Source organism: Sminthopsis crassicaudata, chromosome 2 (genome assembly GCF_048593235.1).
Source record: "Sminthopsis crassicaudata isolate SCR6 chromosome 2, ASM4859323v1, whole genome shotgun sequence".
NCBI lineage: Eukaryota > Metazoa > Chordata > Mammalia > Dasyuromorphia > Dasyuridae > Sminthopsis > Sminthopsis crassicaudata.
In genome coordinates, this window is record NC_133618.1 from 514,703,073 (window position 1) to 514,724,049 (window position 20,977).

General features: G+C 46.1%; 1 protein-coding gene across 2 annotated transcripts; it reads right to left on the bottom strand.

The window, feature by feature from the left end:
* Nucleotides 1–1,076: 1,076 nt before the first annotated feature.
* Nucleotides 1,077–18,543, bottom strand: TGM1 (transglutaminase 1). Of its 2 annotated transcripts, none has more exons than XM_074294360.1 (15): nucleotides 18,443–18,543; nucleotides 17,433–17,747; nucleotides 16,723–16,911; nucleotides 15,682–15,930; nucleotides 14,862–14,980; nucleotides 14,100–14,207; nucleotides 13,502–13,676; nucleotides 13,070–13,208; nucleotides 12,812–12,915; nucleotides 10,710–10,798; nucleotides 8,817–8,970; nucleotides 8,089–8,370; nucleotides 7,063–7,254; nucleotides 6,318–6,474; nucleotides 1,077–1,488 (listed from the first exon to the last, which is right to left on the bottom strand). In XM_074294360.1, exons 2-15 carry the CDS (start codon nucleotides 17,740–17,742, stop codon nucleotides 1,266–1,268), a joined length of 2,490 nt encoding a protein of 829 aa, XP_074150461.1. In that variant the 5' UTR covers nucleotides 17,743–17,747; nucleotides 18,443–18,543; the 3' UTR covers nucleotides 1,077–1,265. The 2 variants fall into 2 exon arrangements, with proteins under 2 accessions (XP_074150461.1, XP_074150462.1); XM_074294361.1 differs by having other exon boundaries at nucleotides 6,318–6,454; nucleotides 7,094–7,254; nucleotides 18,443–18,539.
* Between the last annotated feature and the right edge of the window lie 2,434 nt (nucleotides 18,544–20,977).

The following is a 20,977-nucleotide window of genomic DNA, read 5'->3' on the forward strand; positions in this document are numbered from 1 at the left end:
TTCATTAGATTTTGAGCTCCTTGAACTATTTTTGCCTTTCTTTGAATCCCCCATGCTTAGCACAGTACCTGGATTGAAGCATTGGGCAGGAAAAATGCTTGTTGGCTTGACTTGATTCCTAGGATCATACTTTTCTATCACATCTTAGAGGAAACATCAGCTTGCCTCTAAACCTCTTGCTTCTTCAGAAATTGTATCACATAGGGGATAAGAAACTGAATTTAGAATCAGGATAAATTGTGTTCTAATCCTATCTCAGGATATAATACTTTCTAACTGTGTGATCCTAATCAATTCACTTAAGTTGCCTCATTTTTTTCATCTGTAAAACAATGAGGTTATACTTAGAGACTTCTGGGGTTTCTTTCAACTATCAATTTATTATCCTATGATCTTACTTTATGCCATCCTAGATCATTCCCTTTTAAGACTATCTAGAATTAGACTGGGCACATAGCTAATGTTCTATTAACACTGTTCAGGTGGTGATTGTTACAGGGAGAAAACACTTTGATGACAAGATCAAGGCAGTGAATCAAATCAAATAGCCAGTCCTGTCACCAGGCCCCCAGGCCCCCAAGACTTGTCCAATCCCAACAAATACTCCTAGATTTAGATTTATACTGGAATTAAGCACACAGGTGATTTTCTCATTAAAATCTCATTGGAGTGAAAGGGTGTGAAAAGGATTTAAGAAATCTTAGACCTACAGAACCTGAGGCCAGATTCGTTCAATCTATGAAGCCCACAATAGAATATGGTGGCAAAGGTTCCAGGCTTGGAATCAGAAGATCTAGAATTGAGCCCTAGTTCTTCCATTCACTATATAATCTTAGGAAAAACTCTAAATCTCCCTAAACTTCAGTACCTTAGTTGTTAAATCATAGGGTTGAACTAGATGATCTCTAAAGACTCTTCCAGTTCTCTGATTTGACCAAATAGTGACTAGAACATCTGGGATCTCAGAACCAGGGATACAAATCTTTAGGTATACAAATGTGATATAGAAATCAAAAGGCTTATGAACCCATTTTCCTTAGATTGGCATGAGCAAGCAGATGGACAAAGCCAAAAGCTTCACTAAAAAACAAAACAAAAACAATCTTTATTACCTTCAGTGCCATGCAATGTGTATGAAAGTTGGATCCCACCCCAGGCCTCCTGGGCCTTCCTTCCTAGGCTTCAAGGTATCCTTTTTGTGCCAGCCTTTTGCTTCAGTGAAGTGTCCATGCTTCTATCGCTTCTGTCCCATACTTATATCAAGTTTAGGCTTCTCCTCGGGATACCATAGGGACATTCTCTCCAGAACGACTACCTCGGTCACTGGAGAAAAAGTTCCCACCAGAAGCAGGGGCCACGTCTACCTCGATGACTCCATGCACCTGGGAGAGCTGAGGGCTGTCCAAGCTGGCAATGAGCTGCCGTCGACCTGGCCGCACAGGCACGAATGTTTGGCGCAGTGTCACTGTTTCATTGCCTCCAATGTCTCTGTAGGGAAAGATTAGGGCCAAGAGATGAGGTTTGGAAGAGCTACACCAGAGAAGGATAAAGATTGGGGTAGAGACAACTGCCCAGAGAAAGGCAGGAAGCCGAGCATAAGGTCTTGTTGAGGGCGGTAGCCCCTTGATATTCCTTGTTTGATCTCCAACTTCCTTTGGAATTTGGACCTTTGATACAAGATCTGGTCAAACTAGTTTGGGCTATCTGAACTGGTTGGGGTTTTACAGCCCCCATTCTAATCTGCTCAAACAGACCAAATGTCACAGCAGGGGAAGAGACTTCTGTCTCTACTCAAAAGATAACAAGAGAATCCTTATCTTATTTACATCACTCTCAGGCTGAATGATTGTGCTCTGGTATAAAAGAGAGAACTCAAAAATCTACTGTTTGCAAAATGGGCCTTGTACCATGCAGCCATTTTGCCACTGGCTCTCCGGTGTTTCCATTCTAATCAATACAGACTATGTTTCCATACAGCATTAAGTAGCAAATTCCTTTGCTGCCGAACCCGCCCTTGGTTACTTTGGGGAAGGAAGGAGAGAGAGAAAAGGAACTGACCCATCTTTGTTTAGACCACAATTTACTCCTCATCATTTACTCATCAGTCTCAGGCACAATTTGAGGTAGAACTTAACCAGCAATTTTTCCATCTTAGTCTGGACACCTGGACGCACCAGGAAATGGCAGATGCCCTATGCCAATGAAAGTCTTTCTGGATCATGTCCTGGTCAAAGAAGGGCTAGGAGCTTGTGATCTTCCAGGGGTGGTCTTATCCTATAATAGCATTTCTTTTTTCTGATTTAGGTTCCTTTCCTTTCCACTCTTTCTCTTCTCATCTCTCAGCACCTGATGCTTCTCTTTCTTCTCTATCAGTTTATCACCTACCAGTGCCTTCTCCCTAATGATCTTTCTATTAAGCATATCCTATTTTTTTTTCTTGATCACACTTTCACCTTAAACTGTATCCTTCCTGCTGGGTGTATTATCTCATCTCTATCCAAAACTAGAGCCTTCTTGGAGAAATACAATCTTGTTTTTTTGTTTTGTTTTGTTTTGTTTTGTTTTCCCCCGAGGCTGGGGTTAAGTGACTTGCCCAGGGTCACACAGCTAGGAAGTGTTAAGTTTCTGAGACCAGATTTGAACTCCGGTCCTCCTGAATTCAGGGCTGGTGCTCTATCCACTGCACCACCTAGTTGCCCCCGAGAAATACAATCTTAATAGAGTTCATTTCCAAAGAGTCAAATATCATCTTAAGGAAAAATAGGTTGATTCCAAAGCTCCTGGAGAATATTTTCTCTTTCTAAAACTATCCCCTGCTATAACTTTGGGAAATAGCATTTGACTTGGACATTGATATAACAAGAATTCCTTGAGCATCTTTTTGAGCCTTACTTTCCTGATTTATAAAAATAAAGGGCTTGGATTAGACAATCTTTAAGATCCCTTCTAGTGCTAAGATTTTTTGATGGAAGGTTTCAAGGGACTGTTGAGGTGTTCTATGCGTTTAGAAATTGTGATGCAAGACTCAGACTAAGAATGTATTTTAAAAGTTTGTACTTTCCCATAGAAACAATGTTTTGAGGGCTACTGAGACGCCCAGTCCTTAAATTCTTTCCTAACTAATAACAACTCGTATAAAGCTTTAAAGTTTTTACCATTGCTTAATTATATTGCTAGCATAATAGGATCATACTAGAAAGGGCCTTAGAAATAGATCACTGAGTCCAGTCCTCTCACTTTAGAGATAACTAATATACAGAAAGAGGTTAAGATGATTTTCCTCAAGGTCACAGAGAGAGGAACTAGCAGAGGTAAGATTTTAACTCAGTGTCTCATTCCCATGTTTTTTCCTCTGTACCAAAGTACCTCCATTGAAAACATGGTTTTTATGGGACTTAGTTGGGTTCAGCTGTGATTTCTCATAGTAGCTGTATCAGGGCTTTAAGAGGAAATAGGTGTGTACATACTGATTATAATTTGTAATTCAGGTATTTCTAAATAGGGATCTGCCTTAGATTACATGATGTGGCTAAAATGATTTTGATTACATTATATCATTACTCAATGAACACATCAGAACTTATCCATTCAAAAGTATATTGTCCCTTTAAAGTTGCCCCCTGGAGACCATACTCTTACTCCATTCATACTACCATTACTACAGATCTTTAGGGGCATACCTTTTGAAATTACCACTAGAACTAGTTGGACTCACACAAAAAAATCTGTCTCAAAACCCTCATACCTCCTTGTTGACCCAGAATGATATAATCAACTGCCTTATGTGCTAGATGAGGCTCCAAATGACTATTGGCTATTTACCAAAGTCAAGTACACCCTCAAAGGTTAATGAACTGCTACCATATGAGACATTTATAAGTACTTCCAAAAGTGGCATCCAAAAAAATATTTTGAGCAGAGGGGAATTATTGCAATAAGTTTGCACTATACTAAAGTTAAAAGGGACAGTACTCGTTTGGATGCTGCCATTAAAAAATTTATCAGTTGTATTATATTGTAAACCTTTGAAGAAGCAACAAGTATTTTTATATGCAATTGAGAGTTAGGGTAAGGTGTATATTGGATTCTAATTTTTCTGAGTCACTAGCTGAGGGGCTTTTTCTTCCAGGCTCTATACTCTGGACTACATTGGACACATAATCAGACATGGAAATTCCCAAGAGAGGAAGTGAATACAGGGATGGGCTGTAGGCTAAACCCATTCAGGGGTAGTGGGGGTGGGGGCAGAAAGGAAAGAGAAGGAGGAGGAAGAAAGGAGAGTTGAAGAAATTAAGGTTATGAGATTTAGAGATTTACGAATAAAAGACATTCCTCCTCCCCAACTATTATGAGTAAGAGAAGGGACTGCCAAGAATTGGGGATGAGTGAGATGACTAAGGGTGGGGTGAGCCCAAGAGTCCCTTTGAGAATCTAACTTGTCTCCCTGTGAGCTAAGTCATTTTTGTTATAGTCCAGGCAGAGAGCAGTCTTTAGAGTTAAACCTCAGTAGTTCTAAGGCTAGAGATAGGGTCCAGGATCAGGGTGGAGATCACATTTATACCTTGGGGATAGGAAACATCTCTGACACCACAGAGAGCAGGATCAGGATCCTAGTGTCATCAGGTTCACAAAGCTCTCTACATATGTGAACTCATTTGAGACCTGAGTAGAATCACATAGCTAAGTGCTGATCAGGTCTTCCGGACTCCAAGTGCAACACTTTATTCACCACACCAGCCAGTTTCTGCCACATAGATGTGATGATGATGGGACAGTGTCCAACTCAAACCCAGCCTCCTCCTCCAAATCACCATCATTATCATTATGACTGATATCATCTTCCATGATTCTCATTACAACCCTTGAAGGAAGATGCTATTTATCATTTCATTTTACATAGGTGGAAACCAACACTTAGGGAGCTCACTAGAGTCTGAAGAGGCATTCAAACTCAGGTGCTTCTGACTTCAAGACCAACAGGCTGCCATATTATTGAGAAAAGAGACCAAAGTCTTTATATCCTTTGGCCCAGTAAGTCAATACTGGGAATATACTGTGAGAAAACCAAAGTCTATAATTTATACCAAAATATCCAGAATAGTATTTTCTGAGTGGTGATAAAGAAGGAGCAGCTAGGTGGCTTAGTGGATAGAGCCCTGGAACTGGAGTCAGAAAGACCTGAATTCCATCTGCCCTCAAATACAAGCTGTGTGAGGCTGAAAAGTCATTTAATCTGTTTGACTCAGTTCACTGGAGAAGGAACAGGCAAACCACTTCAGTATTTTTGCCAAATACCCCCCCCCCAAACAAAAACAAAAACAACCTCATAGAGATTATGGTCATGAAGAATTAGACTGAACTGGAAACAAAACAGGGGCCCATCACATGGAGAACATTAGAACAAGCTATGGTTTAGGCAGTATGATATGATGGAATGGTGGGCAATGGATTTGGAGTCAGAAGAATTGAGTTCCAATTCTCCTCTGCAACTCGCTATCCTGTATTATCTTTGGCAAATCATTAAATTTCTCTGGACTTGATTTCTTCATCTGTGAAATGAAGAGGTTGGACTAGTATGTCCTCCAAGTGTTTTGAGTCAAGATGCTGGGGTTTGGGGAAATAAGACAATACCCCCTTCCTCATAATACAGCCAGGATTGTTGCAAGCAAGGAAGTTGTATGGCAGATCAGGGAAGAGAGTGTGTTAACTTTGCCATGGGGTGCACTGATCTGGGAACTAACTGTGGGCCCTGTGATAAGAAAGATGGTTGTCAGGATGCTAGTGGAGAACTTGGGACCAAGGACTTCTTTGCTTAGCATTTTTAACCTCTTTGCCAGTAGCTTTTCCTTACTTTTATTTTCCTAACCTCTGCCTTGGAGTCTGCTTCTGCCTGGGTACACTGGAATATTTTTAGTAAAATGTTTGAACCATCAGACCCTTTGTGATAGCGGGCCCCAATGAGGAACCTCAAAGTCCTTTCCAGCTCTCAACCTAAGCCTCTACAGGAGCTCCATAAGCCTTTCTAGCCTACACGGGCTCTCTTCTCTGAGCTCCTGTAATGCTTCAATGTGCCACTGAGCTGCAGCCTGTCTTGGATTTTTCTCTCATGGTTTAAGGTTTATGTCTGATCTCCCTATGAAGATCTCAAGGAAGAGCCTGTTGCACAGACTTCTCTGCACACATTGGCCTCAGTAAACACGAATTGAATGGGAAGATGCCGAGTTCCTTCCTGGGTTGTTTAAATGTCTCCCTACTTAACAAACTTGGAGTGAGGGCATGAGGGGAAAGGAGAATCAGAGCAAAGGGATGAGACTCACCCAACATTGAGAACCTTGGGCCTCTGGAGGCCAGAGCCCTCCAGTCGGAAGACCACTTTGGTGAGAGTGACAGGCAGTGGGTTCCTGAAGATAATCTGTACTTCTGTCTCCTGGCCGACCACAGCGGCCCCCAGCACCTGAGACAAAGAAAACATGACTTCTTTACCACCGTCTAAAACAACTTTGCCGAGTTAGAGACTCTCAGCAAGGATCCTGCCTTCCACAAAGATCTCATCACCCAAGACTTTCCAACCAGCAGAGACAAAGGGATGCTACCAAGCTGCCCCCCAACCCTGGCTGTTCATGTAGGGTCTGTTTTAGCTCTAATCTCATGACTTTCAAATCCAACCTTTCTTTCTTGGATTTCTTGTTAGAATTCAGGCTAACACTTTGGGGTCCCTGTTCCTCCTGTCCTGTGTCGCCCTTATGTTTCAGGAACAACCTGCTAGTGGCTGCTGGGGAATCTAATTCTGGCAGCGGAACAAATCCCTTCATGTTATAGATAATGATACAAGGAGGCTGAGAGGCAGGTGCATTCTCTGACCTCTCTCCTCTTCCCTCTTGCCTCTGATTTATTGCATTCCCAGTTCACAAGCAGCACCTGAATCAGGAAAGGCTGGTTTGTAATTCCTTCAGGGGTGATTCACAGCTGTGAGGGCTTTTGGAGAACTGACCCGCTCCTTCACACTTATGCATGGTCCTCAACACCCCTCGGCCTGTCTCTTCTGACCAGCTCCCCTTTCACCCCACGTAAAATTAGTTTCTATTGCCCATACCGTGAGGGAGAGGTCAGGGGTTCGAAGGCGGAAGGTGTGTTGCTTGGCGATCACCTGTCCGTTCTCTTTGACGTGACCTGACACGTTCAGCAGCATAGCTCCCTGATCCACCAGATGTGGCCGGTACTCTGAGTAAGCTACAGGCAGAGCCACACGCTCAGCTGGAGTGGGAGAAGGAGAAGAGGTGTCAGGCAGAGCATGTGCATCCTTAACCACGCCCCTCCCCCTAGTTCTGCCCGTCCTATTCTAAGCTTTCTCCTGTAGAACTCTTGATAGGTATATGTATGGCTGGCCAAAAGGGGTTATGTTGCAATAACCAAACACTCAAACATTCTCCAAGCAATGTGCCAGATGCTGAAGATGCAGAGACAAAAATGAAACAAGTCCTGCCCTCTAGGAAGTTACAGTCTTTTGGGGAAAACATGTACATGTATAAAAATATACTAAATACATAGAGTGTAAATACAAGGTCATTTTTATAGTGGAAATTCTTGCAGCTAGAGGTAAGTGGAAATCAGAAAAGGTCTCCTATAGAAGGTAATCTTTGAGCTGAATTTTGCAAGAAAACAGAGAGATGGAGAAAAAAAATATTGTGTCTGAAACATGGGGACAGCTTGTGAAAAGTCACGCAGGTTGGAGATAGAGAAGTGCAGTTTGGCTGGAAACCATAGTACATGAAGATGACTGATGTATATTTAAGATGGAGAGGTTACCTGAATCAGGTTATAAAAGGCTTTAAGTTTCAAACAGAGAAATTTGTATTTGATCCTGGAGGGAATGGAGAGCCACTGAGTTTTATTGAGCAGGGCAGTGACATGGTCAGACCTGTGCTTTAGGAAAATTATTTGGTATCTGTGTGGAGAAAGGAAAGACTTGAGATAGGTAGATGGTTCAGTCAGTAGGGGACAAGGGCCTAATCAGGGGTGGGAGCTTGACTAAAGAGACTATACAAAATGGCCATGAATAGCAAAAGCCAGAGAAGAGGGAGGTCTTACAGCTTCCAGGGGACAGTGCCACCTCCTTCTTGCTGTCTTTGAAGACAGGGCCGGTGACCCCGGTGTAGAAGGTGACAGAGAGGTAGAGGTGTAATTTAACGGTACGCCGACTGCTTCCACGGTTGGTCAGCACCACGCTGACTACTAGGTCTTGCCCCATCACTGCGTCCTGGGATTCCACCTGCACCGACACGTCTTCGGCTGAGTCCCGGTTTGAGTATATGTTGGGTTTGCTGCCATGGGCTGCTGCTGTCTCTACTGCCTTCCTCTCTGCATCGGACCCTGGTGACCGGCAGGAGAGGGTACAAATGGAAAAAGATGGTGCCAGAGGCCATGCTTACAGGAGAAGGCCAGGAAAAGAATCCTCCATCCCAATGATGCTTATTGAAATATCATCTTCCCATCCCACTAAGCCTTCCCTGAGTATTCCAAGTTGGAAGACACCACTTCTTCATTTGAATTTCCAAGGCACTTTGCACCCCAAATGTACTTATCATTTCTGGTTTTATAGTTGAGTACAATTTTTCTCTCTTCCACTAGATTCTGGGCAGTCAAAGATCATGGGGCTTTGTATGTGATAGATGCCTTACAAATGTAAGAGGAATAGTGCAAGTTCTGGGAACCATGCAGTGGGACCTCAGAGATATAGTATGGAGCCACAGAGTCAGGGAGGTGGTCAAATGGGTAGTCCCAAAGAGAAAGAATTTCCCAGGCCCCAGAGCAGGTACCTTCAGGGTGTTTATAGATATGAGTAATATCCTCTCTCATGTTAGAGCCAATGGCTTTGGTGCAGATGAGGGTCCCAATTGCCTTCTCCTCCACATAGACAATCTTGAAGCTGCCGTCATCCTGCCGTTGCCAGTAGACTTTGTCACTGTTGACCTGTGAATGGTGAAGGAGGTAAGGAGTTAGTGAGTAGTGAGTAAGACCTTTTATGATATTGTGGAGAACAGACCTACACTACACAACTTGCTTCCAACCTACCTTTCCAACTTCATTTCATTAACTACAACTTTTAAAGCATTTATGTTCAACCACATTGAACTACTAGATTCCATCAATCTTTTCTTATAACACAGGCTGCCCTCCAGTCCATGCCTGGAATGTACTTCTTCTACAATTAAAATTCTTCTCTTCCTTAAAAAACCTATCAGTCTTATGAGGACAGCTCGGTGGTACAACAGATAGGATGCAGGATCTGGAGTCAGGAAGACTCATCTTCTGAGTTCAAATCCTACCTCAGACACGGACTAGCTGTGTGACTCTGGGCAAGTCATTTAACCTTATTTGCCTCAGTTCATCATCTATAAATGGAAATGGAAAATGAACTGACAAACTATTCTAGTATCTTTGCCAAGAAAGCCCCAAATGGGGTCTCAAAAAATTGGACATGATTAAAACATCTAATCAACAACAACAGCTTTCTCTTAGACTATTCCTTTCCCCTTCCCCTTCCAGTCTTTTTTGTATGATACTTATTTATGTAATTAACTTTATTTTTTTTTTTGGTCTAGAACTATGATTTCCTTTATATAGTAAGTTCCATTGAGAAAATTTCCCCTATCAATGAGATTGGGAATGGCCTTATAGCTTATAGTCTTTTGGGGTATCCGGATGGTAAGTGACTTCTGCAGCTAGTATGGGTCAGAGACCGGACTTGAATCCAGGCCTTCCTCATTCTAGGTCAGCTCTGTATTCACTTTTCCACACTATCCCTAAGTATATGTCTTATCCCTGCTATTAAATTGTAAACCTGAGGACATAATCTGTGGCTTTTTTTTTTTTTTAATCTTTGTATATTCAGAACCTAGCAGTTGCATAATTTGTTGTTTGTTGAATTTGAGCCAACCCAATTTGGTACTTGTGGCAAAGAAGAGCCTCCTGGACCATGTGCTTTGCACTCTGGAATGATGGGATGAGGATTTGGTCTCTTGCTAGAGGACATGCACATTTAACCTATGTCGGATTGCTTGATTTTGTAAGGGTAAATGTTGAAAACTATTTTTACATGTATTTGGAAAATAAAATACTATTTAAAAATAAAAATAAAGGTTATGCACAACCACAGCCCTTTTGTCCATGACTTATGGTAAAGTCTGGTCAATGAGCAGCGAGCATCCTCTGCAGACTTTAGAGAAATGATTTCTATCTCAGGATCAGTTTTTGGTCAGCTATGCTGGGGGAAAGACTTCTGATATCCAGTCTGCCTGAGCACATTCTCCAGTTGCTATATGTGAGCAATGACCATTACTACCAGGGAGAAGGAAGCCCTTACCATACTTCCATAGAAAGTCCAGAGATTTATAAAAGAGGAAGAAGAATGCAAGAACAGAAGTTGTTTCTCCCTTTATCATCTCCCTCTGATGCCGTGCCCCATCACAGGACTGGGAGGAGGCACAGAGGATCCAACCAGAAGCTTCTAGTTGTTCTTGTTCTTTAGCAGAGACTAAACCCTGTGTCTCATTCCCCATACATCCATAACTCATGCTCCAATGGGATCACTCCTATTACACAGGATAGGGCCAGAGATGCAACATTTCAATACAGTTTGATAATAAAGGGAATGGATCAGGGCATGGAATATAAACATATATAAAACAAATTCCATGAAGTTCTTTTACCTCAGCAAAGATGAAGGGTGTATCATACTTCATATAGACCAGGCCATTCTTAATAGATTCCACGGAGCAGGGACCACAACAGAAGATGCCTAGAGAATCAGGGAATATTCGTAAGATGTTTTGTTCCCTGGGATGCAGGGAGCAGAGAGGATGGGGAAGGAGGATCTTACAGGACAGGATTAGGAATTATAGGTAGACATTGCAAAGAGACAAATTTGAACATAGAATGAGCTTGTAATGTTTAATGATTGGCTGAGAGAAAAAATACACAATCTACTTTAAAGCTTATTCTACATTATTATAATGTATTCTATATTATTAACATTTTCTCTATCACTTTCTTAAGTCTAAACAACCAATAAAACAAGAAATCAAGCCATTTTTTGTAGCATTTGCTTGATTTTCAAGGTATTGATGTGTATGCTAAAAATTTAACAACCAGCCCTCATGCCAGTACAAGCTGGCTCTAGCACATCCCTGGATGAACAGTAATCTTTCTGGTTCTTCTCTAGAGTAGACTGTGACTATGACTCAGACACAATCACTGAAGGAAATCTCAGGGTAGCAAATAATGATAAAAATTATTTGCGTTTATTGAGTGTTTCACAGTTTACAAAAATACTTTCCTCACTATAAACCTTATTATAAATGGCATTATTAGGGGTGTTATAATACCCTTTTATAGATAAAGAAATTGACTGATTTGTCCACAGATAATCACAGAAGGAAAAATAGACTGACCCATCCACAGTCACATATGTTATATTGAGATTTTAGTGTAAGAGCTAAACTGACAATCTGTCGCATATTTATTCAGCCATTCTCCCCTTCTCCCCTAGCCCCACAGTATAAGGATAGTGGAAATTTGTGCCTGTCTTCTACTAACAAATTCAGGATTCCCCCCAAACAAGACACGGAGTCCCATCCAAAAGAAACACTGAAAAAAAAAAAGCCAGAAAGGCGTACTGGAGTCGATTCTGTGTGTTTTTGAGAGAATTCATGGATTTTCCTATTGTTTTCATTCTTCTGATTTTGGGTTTAGGATGAGTCTCCCACTGGGAAGGGCAGATGATATCTAGGTCATTTGTGTATTCTAATTTGATTGGCTGAAATTGTGCTTCTACTTTACAAAGGTCGGATGCTCTCTGACCACTAGAACCACGATGTTATTTTTCCAAACAAAATAACCAATCAGGTTTTTGGCAGGAAAGATCACAAGAAGCTCCTGCAACAGAGGTCTAAGATTAGCTATTCTCCACAGAATCAAAGAAAGGTTGGAGGGGGGGCAAAGGGACCCTGAAGATTATTTGATCCACATCCCCTCATTTTGTGCATGAGAAAACAGAAACTCTGAGAGGAGAAGAACCTCAAGCTAAGTCTCTTGGTTCTTATTCTGCTGAAGTCCAGATTACTTAAAGGAACTGGGGTGAAGGTAGGGGTTGACAAATGAGCATCCAGAAATGGGGTTGTTAAAGGATGCAGGATGGTGGAGTAGGAAACCAGATGGAACACTGAAAGGAGGTTTGTCTATCTAGAGATAGAGAGAAATAGTCCACAGACTGGATAGAATAATAGGGGAAAGAGCAGAGAGGATGGGGAAGGAGGAAACTTAGAGGGCAGAATTAAGGAATTATGGGTAGACATTGCAAAAGACAAATTTAAGAAACTTTTTTGACATTAAGCCTAATACTTGAATGGGCTGCTTTGAGAAGATACTTGTTCCCCCTTCCCTGGAGATCTTTAAGCAAAGGTTTAAACTTACACAAACAAACACACACACACACACACACACACACACACACACACATACACACGTATATATTATGTATATATTATAATTTGGTTTAATCTTTCAGAATAGTTTCGACGGGATGGTTAGATTAGAAATATAGAGGTCCTTTCTGAAATTCAAGATGGGAAAGGAAGGACATCTCAAGATCTGAAAGACATAGGATCAGTAGCAAAAAAAAAAAAAAAAAAAAAAAAGGACTGGCAGGGAATAGAGCTGAGAGGTAAGCAGGAGGAGCGAGCAGGAGCATCCTCTTGGCAAGAGGGGGGAGGGATGGGCAGAGGAGAAGAAAGGTGGACTTGGGCTCCCTTACCACTGCTGGTTTCTTGGGGGGTGGCGTCCACCACCTGCCAGCCATCAAACCCTGACTGCAGATCTGACCGCCTCATCCAGCAATCGTTCCAGACGTGAAAGTTCCTGGGACAGATAGAATGCTCCCCCTTCGCTGATGCTACCCCTCCTTTCACCCACAACTCCCCACCTTTGGCAGGGCAGGGCTTTCACACCACACCCTTTGTCACCCCGTACAGAAGCCTGTAACCTGCCCCCCTCTCTCCCCCTCCTTCCTCACCACACAGAGTCACGGTTCAGGTGTTCCAGCGGCTTCATGTTCTCATCAAAATAAATGTCCATGGTGAGTGAGGTATCCGTGTCATGAGCTGAGTTATAGTTGGTGACGGTCCTGGTGGCGATTCCGAGGCACCGGAGCACTTGGGAAGGGAAGAGAGTCAGTGCATGGGGGATGGGGGCACGGGGGTCAGGCCACCTGCCTCAACTCCCTGCCCTTCCCTTCTTCCTACCCCCACTTCCCTTGTTAAGGCTAATTACTAATAATTAATGCCAGCCTGCCAGGCCACCCCCGCCTGAGCCCTGCCCTGGTACCACAGGTGTTCTGGAGTCGTGGGGTTAAAGGGAATCTAGGCGGGGATACAGGGGATCCCGGATCTGAGAAATTAGAGGTCACGGCCTCCTGCGGGGTCAGAGTGGGACTTTCCTCCATTACCTGTGGTGGTGACGCCAGCAAAAACCCAGCACTGGCCATAGGGAACAGAGTAGCCCGTTCGGAGGTAGCTCAGGAGGATCTCCACGCTGCCCACCCAAGCTGAGGGGTTCGTGCCTCTGGAGTAATCTCCGGACCAGTTTCCGATCAAAACCCCATTGTCATCTAGAGAGTTCACCTGGGGGGAAGGGTGGAGGCTGAGGGCTGTCTCGCACACACACACACACACACACACACACACACACACGTCTCTGCCGGCTCAAGATTCTTCTCTTCCTCTCCTCTGAGGTTCAGCTGCCCCTCCACCCTTTACCACCCGAGTTTTGACATAGGAATGTAATTCCTGGGTGTGCCAAGTTTTGGGTTTGGTCACACATTCCAGAAGAGTTGGAACAGGAGCCAGGATGGGTGTGTATGGGGGTACACCGAAGCTGGGAGGGGGCAGAGAGGTTTCTTTATTATGGTTTCTTTACCCAAAGAAGGTGTGGAGGGAGAATAGGGAAGGGGCGGGGGACTAGAAGTGAAGGCAGCTTGAGAAGTCAGATGTGGTGGGAAGCAGGAGAAGCCCCATGGCGAGTGGTGGGGTGTGTGGGGAACATACCATAGCAGAGATGACACGGGAGACGCTGACGGGGTCCCCCCGCCCTGCATATGGCATTCCCCGCCGGTCCAAGATGTAGAGACAGGCATCCAGGACACCGTGGTCAAACTAGGAGGGGAGAGAACCCGCTCATGGTTACCTCAGAGATCTCTCCCCGTCAGGCACTCTGCAGGCTTCCTTTCCTTCCCTGCATCCCGACTCAAGCTCTCTCCTCCCATTCTATTTGTAATACCACTCATCTCTTCTGATTTCTCCCCTCCATTTTTCTTTCCTTTATATCTCTCTCTGCCCTAAAACTTCCCTCCCACTCATCTCCCCCTGCTCCGGCCCTCCCCTCCCGCTCATCTCCCCCTGCTCCGGCCCTCCCCTCCCGCTCATCTCCCCCTGCTCCGGCCCTCCCCTCCCGCTCTTCTCCCCCTGCTCCGGCCCTCCCCTCCCGCTCATCTCCCCCTGCTCCGGCCCTCCCCTCCCGCTCATCTCCCCCTGCTCCGGCCCTCCCCTCCCGCTCTTCTCCCCCTGCTCCGGCCCTCCCCTCCCGCTCATCTCCCCCTGCTCCGGCCCTCCCCTCCCGCTCATCTCCCCCTGCTCCGGCCCTCCCCTCCCGCTCATCTCCCCCTGCTCCGGCCCTCCCCTCCCGCTCTTCTCCCCCTGCTCCGGCCCTCCCCTCCCGCTCATCTCCCCCTGCATCTCCCCTCTAAACTCATCTCTCCTGGCCCAGTTCTCCCTTCATATTCTCTCCTATCCTTCTTCCTTGCCCCATACTTGGCCATAGTTCCAGGTTCGCTCTCCAATCTGTGCCTCTGTGCCATAGTAAATTCGACCAGACTCGTTGAGCACATATTCTTGACGCCAGCTTTCATGTTCCACATACACAGGATCATCTATCAGTCCCCAGGATAAACATACAGACCTATCAAGGGCATAGCCTGGCTCTTCTAATCCTGATGTTCTCTACCCTTCCCTGAACACTCTGCTTTTCTGAGACTACACCTGTGGAGTTTATAGTTGAGCTGCAGGGTTGGGGTAAAAGTAGTGGGGCAAATCTTCCTCTGGGGCGTGGGTATGAGCAGCTTAAAAAAGCCCTGTGGTGGGCAGCACAACCCAATCTCAATAGAAATATCAAGGCTGGGAAAGGGGTGTGGATGTTAGCAACCAGAAAGCTGTCCCATGAGCCATGACAGCTTGCTTCCAGGTCAGGGTCTCCATTAGGTGGTCCAACATTTCCCTCTACCATTGGTTTGAAGCAGAGGGAAGCCAGGGGGACATGGGGAAATGGAACAAAGAGACTAGTGAAATGGAAAGACAAGGAGATTTGGGGCCTGAAGACAAGTACAAATTCTGAATTTTTTTTTTAAGCTAAGTGACTTCTCTGAGTTTGAGTTTCCTCCTATGTAAAGAAAGGAGTTGGATGAGAGGCCCTCGGAAGTGTCTCACAATTTAGACCTCACAAAATCACAACATCTGTAAGACCTTTGCCTAGAGGCAGGGGATCATGGGAATCTACTCAATTTGACTTGTGGTGATCCCTTATCTCTCAGCCTTCCTGCCCTGCCATTCCAACCTTTACCAACCACAGGCTCACCAGAACACCAAGGGTTGAAGAGGATGTAGATTTCATTTCGGGGATCAAAAGGCAACTGGAACTCTCCCGCGTCAGTTCGTGTTCGGACAGTAAAGCGGAACTTGCCCACGATGGCGTTGGCGGAGACGTGGACTTTTAGGTCCACGTGCTGCCCATTCGACTTGACCACCTGGGCCTTCCAGCCCCCACTACCTCCCTTGCCCACAGGGATGATCACATGGGTCCCCTTGCCTATTTCCGGGTTTGCACCTAATGGGAGCAGATGAAGAAAGGGAGTTAGAGTGGCAAGGACCTCAAATTGGGTGGCATCCCTGGGCATCTGTAGTCCCTTTTCAGTTTTGTTCTGGTAATATTAATCAATGACTATCGGCTCCCATCTCAACTGGCTCTGCAGAGGTCTGTGTATTGGGGCAAAGCCCTATTTCTGCCCCCCTGCCACTGAGCCAGAATGAGGCAAGGAGAGTCCCTGAGGTCACTGCTTGCAGAGGAGGAAGGAGCAGCCCTGACCCCAAGCCCTAACCTCATCAGTTCCGCAGGCTCCCAGCAGAATCCAGGACACCCAGGAGAGGGCCCAGGAAATTAGAGGCCGAGGTGGGCAAGTTAGGCTCTAATCAGAGACTACAAGGAGTCTTCCGCCCCCAGTAGCTGCATAATCACTGGCCTTAGCAGCCAAAGAACAACGCACCCAGCCCCAGGCCAGAAGGGACAGAGACACTGAGACATGCAGAGTCACAGGGAGAGTCAGAGACACCCACACGCTAGGGGGAAAAAAGTCCAGAAAGAGAAACACGGAAAGACACACCCATCATCCACCTGTTGACATGGCACAGACACTCAGCACTTAGGAGAGAGCATCCTGAGGAAGGGACGGGGCTAGAGAGAAGCCCAGGAAGACATGTGCACAAACACCTAGGCCCTCAGTGAGAGGACACAGGCAAGATGGAGCGATGCTGTCACTGGTCCTAATGCTGCAGGGGAGCACAGCTGGGAGACTGAGGAGGGCTTCCCCCCTTCTCTCTGTTCCAGTCCCTCGGCACTGACCAATAAGCAGCTCCAGGGCCATGCGGTCTGAAGATGAGTAGGACCGGGACAGGCTGACTGTGAGGTAGAAGGGTTGTCCTCGGCGAATAATGAGGTCATCATATTCATATTCCTCTGTGTGGTGCTCCCGCCGGTTCTGATCAGAGCGCCCACTCATCAGATCCACTCCAGTCACTACCAGCATGCCATCTGGAAGGACCACAGTGGGTTACAGTTCAGACCCCCCACTCTGGCTCAGGCCAAAGAACCGAGGCCCCTGAGACAGCTGGCTGATCCAGTGGAAAGTGTTGATCCTGGAGTCAACTGATCCCGTCCCAAATATTTACTTAGCTGTGTGGTCAGCTTGGACCTTAACCTCTCCTTGTCTCTGCTTCAGTCTTTCCAATTGTAAAATGGAGATAATAAATAATTGGTGGTTGTAAGGATCAAGTGAGATAATCCTAAAGTGATTAGCACCGAGACTGGCCTATAGTGGGCCCTTAATAAAGCTTATTTTGTTCCCCTTCCCTGCTCAAAGGACCCCAGAATCCTAAATCTAGCCCTTTGGTGGACCTCGGGAGTCTTAGAATGGCAACTGCATCTTAATGGGACTTGAATGGCTAACGGCAAAGGGCAAACCCATTCTTCCCCCCTCTACATGTTAACCTTTACTTCGGGGCAAGGGGTCCCTGAGATTCCCCTTCCTCAGTGAGAGACGTTTGAAAGCTCACCGCGGATAACGCCGTCGCCTGCTGCATTGACCCCACTGCCTCTGGAGCCAGGACGACCGGAACCCCGAGATCCTGAACCTCGGGATCCGGGGCGACCGGAACCCCGAGATCCTGAACCTCGGGGGCCTGCAGGTTCTGGGCCCCAGTCATCATCAGCTCCACCTCGGCAGGAACAACAGCTGCAGCACCGGGCCCAGAAAGAGCGACCCCGAGAGCGAGTGTCCGGTTCTGGCTCAGGAGAAGGTGTGACGCTGGGCTGCCAGGAGCTCCCACCCCATCGCCCCACATCCGATCGTGACCCGTCAGTCATAGTGGCTGCCAAGAAGCAGTGACAAATCATGGTCAAAACCGGCTCGAGTATCTCCTAATCTGACCTTCCCAAGAACCGCAACTCCGAGGAGACTGACCCCCAGCCTCCGCCCCCACTCCAACCAGAGCTACCTAGGAATGGCTTCCTTATAGCTCAACGTCTTCACAGCCTTAGGTCCAGACCCTCCCTGGGGTCCTGGAACTTCCCTCTCACCCGCTAATCCAGGGACCCCAATATTCAATAATGTCCATAATTTCCTCCCCGATCCAAAAGCCACTCCACTCCACGCGGACAGGACAAATCCATTCTGAGAAGCTGCCTATTCCTCTTCTCCTGTGAGGTGCCCAGTTACTATATTAAAGATTTGCCTTATTTCTAAAATAATTCTTAAGACACCTCCCCACCCACTCTCACCCCTTTCTCAGGAGGCAAGGTGGGCTGTGGGCGGCGGGGAGCAGGGCCGTTCTGGACCGAGCGCCAGTCTTCCCTTCCTACCCATTTTCAAACAAGTTGTCAGAACTGCCTGGAAGGTGAATTTCTGGGAGGCAAAAGGGGAGGGAGCTGGAACTGGGATGCCGCGGGGGAGAGCCGGGGGTAATGGGCTGGAGAAGAAAGTACGGTTTGGGTCTGGGGCAAAGCGCAGGAACTCCCTCCCGTCCCGGTGCCTGAGTGTGCGCAGGGTTCCATCCCTCCCTCTCACCTGGCGGCGGCGGCGGCGGCGGCGGCGGCAGCAGCAGCGCTAACGCTGAGTCCGGGCCACGGGACCAGGCGGGGACCTACGGACCGGCGGGACGGACAGCTCCTGTTTAAAGCTTGGGGCGGGGTGGCCGGCGGTAGTTTGAGAGGGGCGGGGCTGCCGAGAGGAAACCAAAATACTTGAGTAATGCAGGGTTCCTAAGAAGGGAAGGAAGAAGGGTCACGGGCCCCCTCACCGCTGGCTCTACCTTTTTTGGGAAATACAAATGCTAAGGAGTAGGATCTGGATATGGAATGTGGAGGGTGTGGGCAAGAGTTGGAAAAGGGAGTCAGGGTCCAGCCAAGTCCATGATGTTCTCAGGGGCCCGAGTGGCTGTCCCTTTTTTGCATGTGGGCAAGGGATCCTAAGACCTAGGACCTCCCCCTCCCCTCCCAACAAGACAGTACCAGGAACCTTTTAGTTTGGATCTTGAACCATAATCCTCCACTCTAAAGGATTTCCCAGTTCTAGATGGAGATGTCACAAAAAAAGTGCTGCATTTTATTAATCTGTTCACCTCTCCCTAGTGCTCTCCTGATCCCTTACACTCATAGCTCTCACCTGAGCCCCACATTAAGATATTATGGCAGAAACCAAAGCAAATGTGGGGATCACTAGCAGCAGTGGCTTTCAACCCTTTGGGGATGCATAAGGGCTTCGATTTGGGACATGGTGGGTAGGATATGTGAAGCCCTAAAGCCCTTAAAGGAGGGGGCCATGAATTTGAGTCCGGAACCCCTCACACTTGTAATCAAGTAAGGGGCTATCTTCCATTTTCCTGAGCAATATTTGCAACTCTGGAGGGCCACTCCTCCCCTATTTCCTCCAATATCCTTAGACATCTTCTCTCTTTATATATTTCCCCCTATCCTGACAACTTTTGACTAATAAGAAAAATGAGGGACTGAGGCAGGAAAAGATGAAAATGTTTCACTGAAAAGGTTCAGTTTGGCAGGTCTGGGGTGGAGCTTGCATTGCCATGTCTCAGGAGTCCCAAGTGTGCGGGCTAGGTGACATCATAGGCCTAACACTCAGACTGGCTACACCGGCTATCCTTCTTCCTTGCCCTGTTCCACCGGCTCAGCTGTCTTCTACCAGGCCTGCTGGGCCCCAAAACTGTTCTGCTCACACCAGCCACACCTGTTTCACCCTCTTGGTCGGTGAGGTCTTCGCCCTTTCTTCCCCAGGTCTAGTCATGGAATGGGAAGAAGCATTTATATAGTGTCTCCAGCCCAAGAATGGGTGTGTGGGTTTTTTCCTGAGCGACTGTCTTGAGTAACAGCTAGTTCTTCCTCAACAAGATACATTATACACCCTGCTCTTCCCCCATGGCAAAAGTGGTTTAACACAGCATTCAATTTCGGTAAAATGTATTAATAGGGACAGTTATCTATGCGCAGATACCCACAATTGTTAAAACTTGAGATTACAGGATTATTGATGTTGATTCCTTTTAGCTTTTACTCCAAAGTTAAACAAAAAGTTATTTGGTTTTCTTTTTTTAAAGATAAGATTTGAAAGATTGGTTATGAGGGCTGTTCCTTTCCTAGACTTTGGAATTCTTCCAGGGAATGCTGACCAACCAGCTCCAGACACCCACCTATATATGCACCCAATTCTCCTTCCCCAAGATCTGGAGGCAAAGGAAGCAAGAGACAGAAGGTAAGGCTAGATATTTCCTGTGAGACTCAAGAGATGCTCTACATAATTATGTAGATACTTTTGGTGAAAGTTCCTCATTTTCTTGGCTAATTGCCTTACTCCTCCAAGTCATGTGGGATGAAGCCCTGAGGTCAATGACTAAGAACCCAGAAAGGCAGGGGGCAATGGATCCTGGCAACAAGCAGAAAAAACCCAAAAAGAATGGGGATAAGTGTCGTGTTTTTGTGCACCAGCCAGAGATTATCTGTCCAACCAGTCCCCAAGTATTCCCCTTTCTGTTGAGTTTTATGCTGGGACTCTAAGAGGTGAAACAGCTCAGACCACAGATAATTGCTGGTCCCTATACTCTGAATTGGGCACAGACTGGGGCTGGAGAAGACATGGTACTGGAAAGATAAGCAAGAGTCAGAAGCACTCTACCTGCATCGGGCATGGCAAGGGTGGGTGTTTGTACAATGCCATGGAGACAGGAAGAGGCTGGGCAGTGTCAGTTAGCATCAGGGTGTGTATGCAGGTGAGCTCAGGGACATTTCGCAGGTTAGCAGGCTTTATTAGTTTTTCAGCTTTCCCACCCATTTCAATGAATCTTTTTTTTTTTTTTTTTTGTCATTCTATGACAAGTTTGGACTTAGGACTCTGGCCCAAGTTCCTCCACTCTTTCCTTCCGAAATCATTCTGGATTAAATCATAAAATTTTGGAAGTGGACCAGATATTAGAGATTATGTCATTCCACCCTGAAGAGGCTGTGGATAAGGGGACATGACAGTCACAAATACAAAGTAGGTACATTGCTTGCTGTCTTGAGGAAAGTGAAGAGAGAGGAGAGAAAGAAAAAA

What these genes read in the sequence shown, in the direction of transcription:
- TGM1 (XM_074294360.1), bottom strand. Translation starts at nt 17,742, where the DNA reads ATGACTGACGGGTCACGATCGGATGTGGGGCGATGGGGTGGGAGCTCC. An exon ending in GGCCCTGGAGCTGCTTATTG is followed by an intron (nt 15,931 to 16,722) that starts GTCAGTGCCGAG and finishes TGCTCCCATTAG; the next exon opens with GTGCAAACCCGGAAATAGGC. An exon ending in TGCTGGCGTCACCACCACAG is followed by an intron (nt 13,209 to 13,501) that starts GTAATGGAGGAA and finishes TCCCTTCCCAAG; the next exon opens with TGCTCCGGTGCCTCGGAATC.